The sequence below is a fragment of the Amphimedon queenslandica genome, unplaced genomic scaffold (genome assembly GCF_000090795.2).
Source record: "Amphimedon queenslandica unplaced genomic scaffold, v1.1 AMPQUscaffold_6818_Cont21227, whole genome shotgun sequence".
NCBI lineage: Eukaryota > Metazoa > Porifera > Demospongiae > Haplosclerida > Niphatidae > Amphimedon > Amphimedon queenslandica.
The window spans coordinates 1-1,949 of record NW_003552894.1 but is presented as its reverse complement, the minus strand read 5'-3'; the positions used below and the strand labels follow the sequence as shown (position 1 = coordinate 1,949).

The following is a 1,949-nucleotide window of genomic DNA, read 5'->3' as shown; positions in this document are numbered from 1 at the left end:
ACGACACCACTGCTCCACCTAAACAAGGGATTAAAAGAGATTGAAATATGATAGAACTTGCCTTCATAACCGAGAATACCAGAACTGCAAAGATTACTTAAATCAGTCCCATTAGTTCGACAGATAGCTAGATAAACTCCAGACTCACAGTTGACAAATACACCACTAGTGTATTCCCTTCCATTACTTACTCTAGTGATATTATTGCGCAAATAACCACCAGTCACTGGACAACCTATTGAGAATAACAAATTGCATTATATCAATGAGTAATTTAGTCATCATTGAGTAATTTAATTTATACCTGGAGATCTTGTACAGCGTAGCACCATTTGTCTATTAATATCATCACACAATGTATAATTACATTCAGATCCTTCTACACTAGTGCAGTTTATATCTATTGCTGATATACCAGGAGGTGAATCTTGATAAAATCTATTTTCGAAAGGAACTATTACTCCAACTAAAAATCAAACTATCATCATGAAGCACAGGCGCATCATTCTTACATGAGTATCCTAATGATATACAAATGCCATTTGCTATATCCACCAAACTAGGATAGCTCCATTGTGATGGATGAGTACAATATCTGACATAAGAACCATCAGTACATGACTGATAGATACCAGTAGTTACTACAGAACCATCAGCAGATACATTAGTTTCATTATTAAATAGGATACTCCCATTGACATAAGCATTTGGATCACAGGCTGAACTGCTAGGAATTCCTAAAAATACCAACACATTCATCACACTAAACTGTTATTGTTATTGTGTAATAAAATAACTAAAAGTTGTGCACTGTCAATAATATACTGTATGCATGCAAACTGTTACTGTCGGGAGTACTGCATTACCTTCCTCACAAGTAACAATGGCATAACCACTGGTACAGTTCATTCCTGTAGTCACTGCACAATTAGCCATTGTATCACAATCATAGCCAGTCACTGATGATGGAGCAGATGGCATAAGAGGACTTAATCCAGCATTGTGTGGATTGCCTATCAAACCAGTGCTGGCATTAATAGCTAGAGAAACAAAGAAAAGGCAAAAGACATGTGATGCAATTTGATAGTATGTATCATCTTACATTGATAAGCACATATAAGTATCAGTTCAATGGCCCCAAGTTCAGTTCCATTACAAATTGGAGTAAAGTTACCATTGACACAAACTTCAGGATAACCAACCAAAGCTACTCCAGAATCAGTGGATACATTGACACTGTTAGCCAGTTGAACTTGTCCTTGAAAACAACCTACAAAAGCAACAACATTAGAGAATTATCTATAATCATTATAGATAGAAGGGTACCTGAAAAATCACAATCCAATATCAGTGGTGAGGAGCAGTTAGAAACAATTGAAGCATTATCTCCACATGAGGAAAAGCCAGATGGACAGCTGAAATTGACAAAATTTAATGAACCATTTAACATTGATGAATTAATGTAACTATCACTATCAACACTACCTAAAGAATTATAAAATAGTGTCATTATGATTATTGTGTAGACATATAACGTTACCAAGATTATAGCAGAGGAAATTAACAATATCAGTATCTCCTTCATCACATACTTTACCATAATCACCATCTTTGGCCAGCCCAACTCCTATAATAATGCTATCATTTGAAACCCCAGCAGGATAAAATACAATCATTGAGTGAGAGAACCTGGGAACTACAGAGAGTAAGAGAGTACCAGTGTACATATACATGAAGACTTACAAGTGCTGATAGCAACTGCAGCAACAACCAGAACCAGCTTAAGGAGCTCCATCTTCTTTAACTGTGTGCTTCAAATTTGGGGTGGGGCACATCTGTCCCTTAGTGTTTTGCTGCTTATGAATTTATTTGGAGTCACAGGATGTTGTAACATAAATAACTACAAAAAATGAAAGCTAAACTTCAGTTAATGAAAGTGGTACTGTAAT

The 1,949-nt window shown here is 35.9% G+C and overlaps 1 protein-coding gene across 1 annotated transcript; it reads right to left on the bottom strand.

Annotated features, from left to right (window-relative positions):
- Positions 1-7: 7 nt before the first annotated feature.
- On the bottom strand, positions 8-1,834 carry LOC109591926 (uncharacterized; the record flags this gene model as incomplete). Its single annotated transcript, XM_020007526.1, has 8 exons — positions 1,744-1,834; positions 1,541-1,696; positions 1,327-1,485; positions 1,103-1,270; positions 867-1,040; positions 513-737; positions 305-466; positions 8-235 (listed from the first exon to the last, which is right to left on the bottom strand). Coding segments are annotated over exons 1-8 (1,324 nt in total), but the record flags the coding sequence as incomplete, so codon positions are not given.
- Between the last annotated feature and the right edge of the window lie 115 nt (positions 1,835-1,949).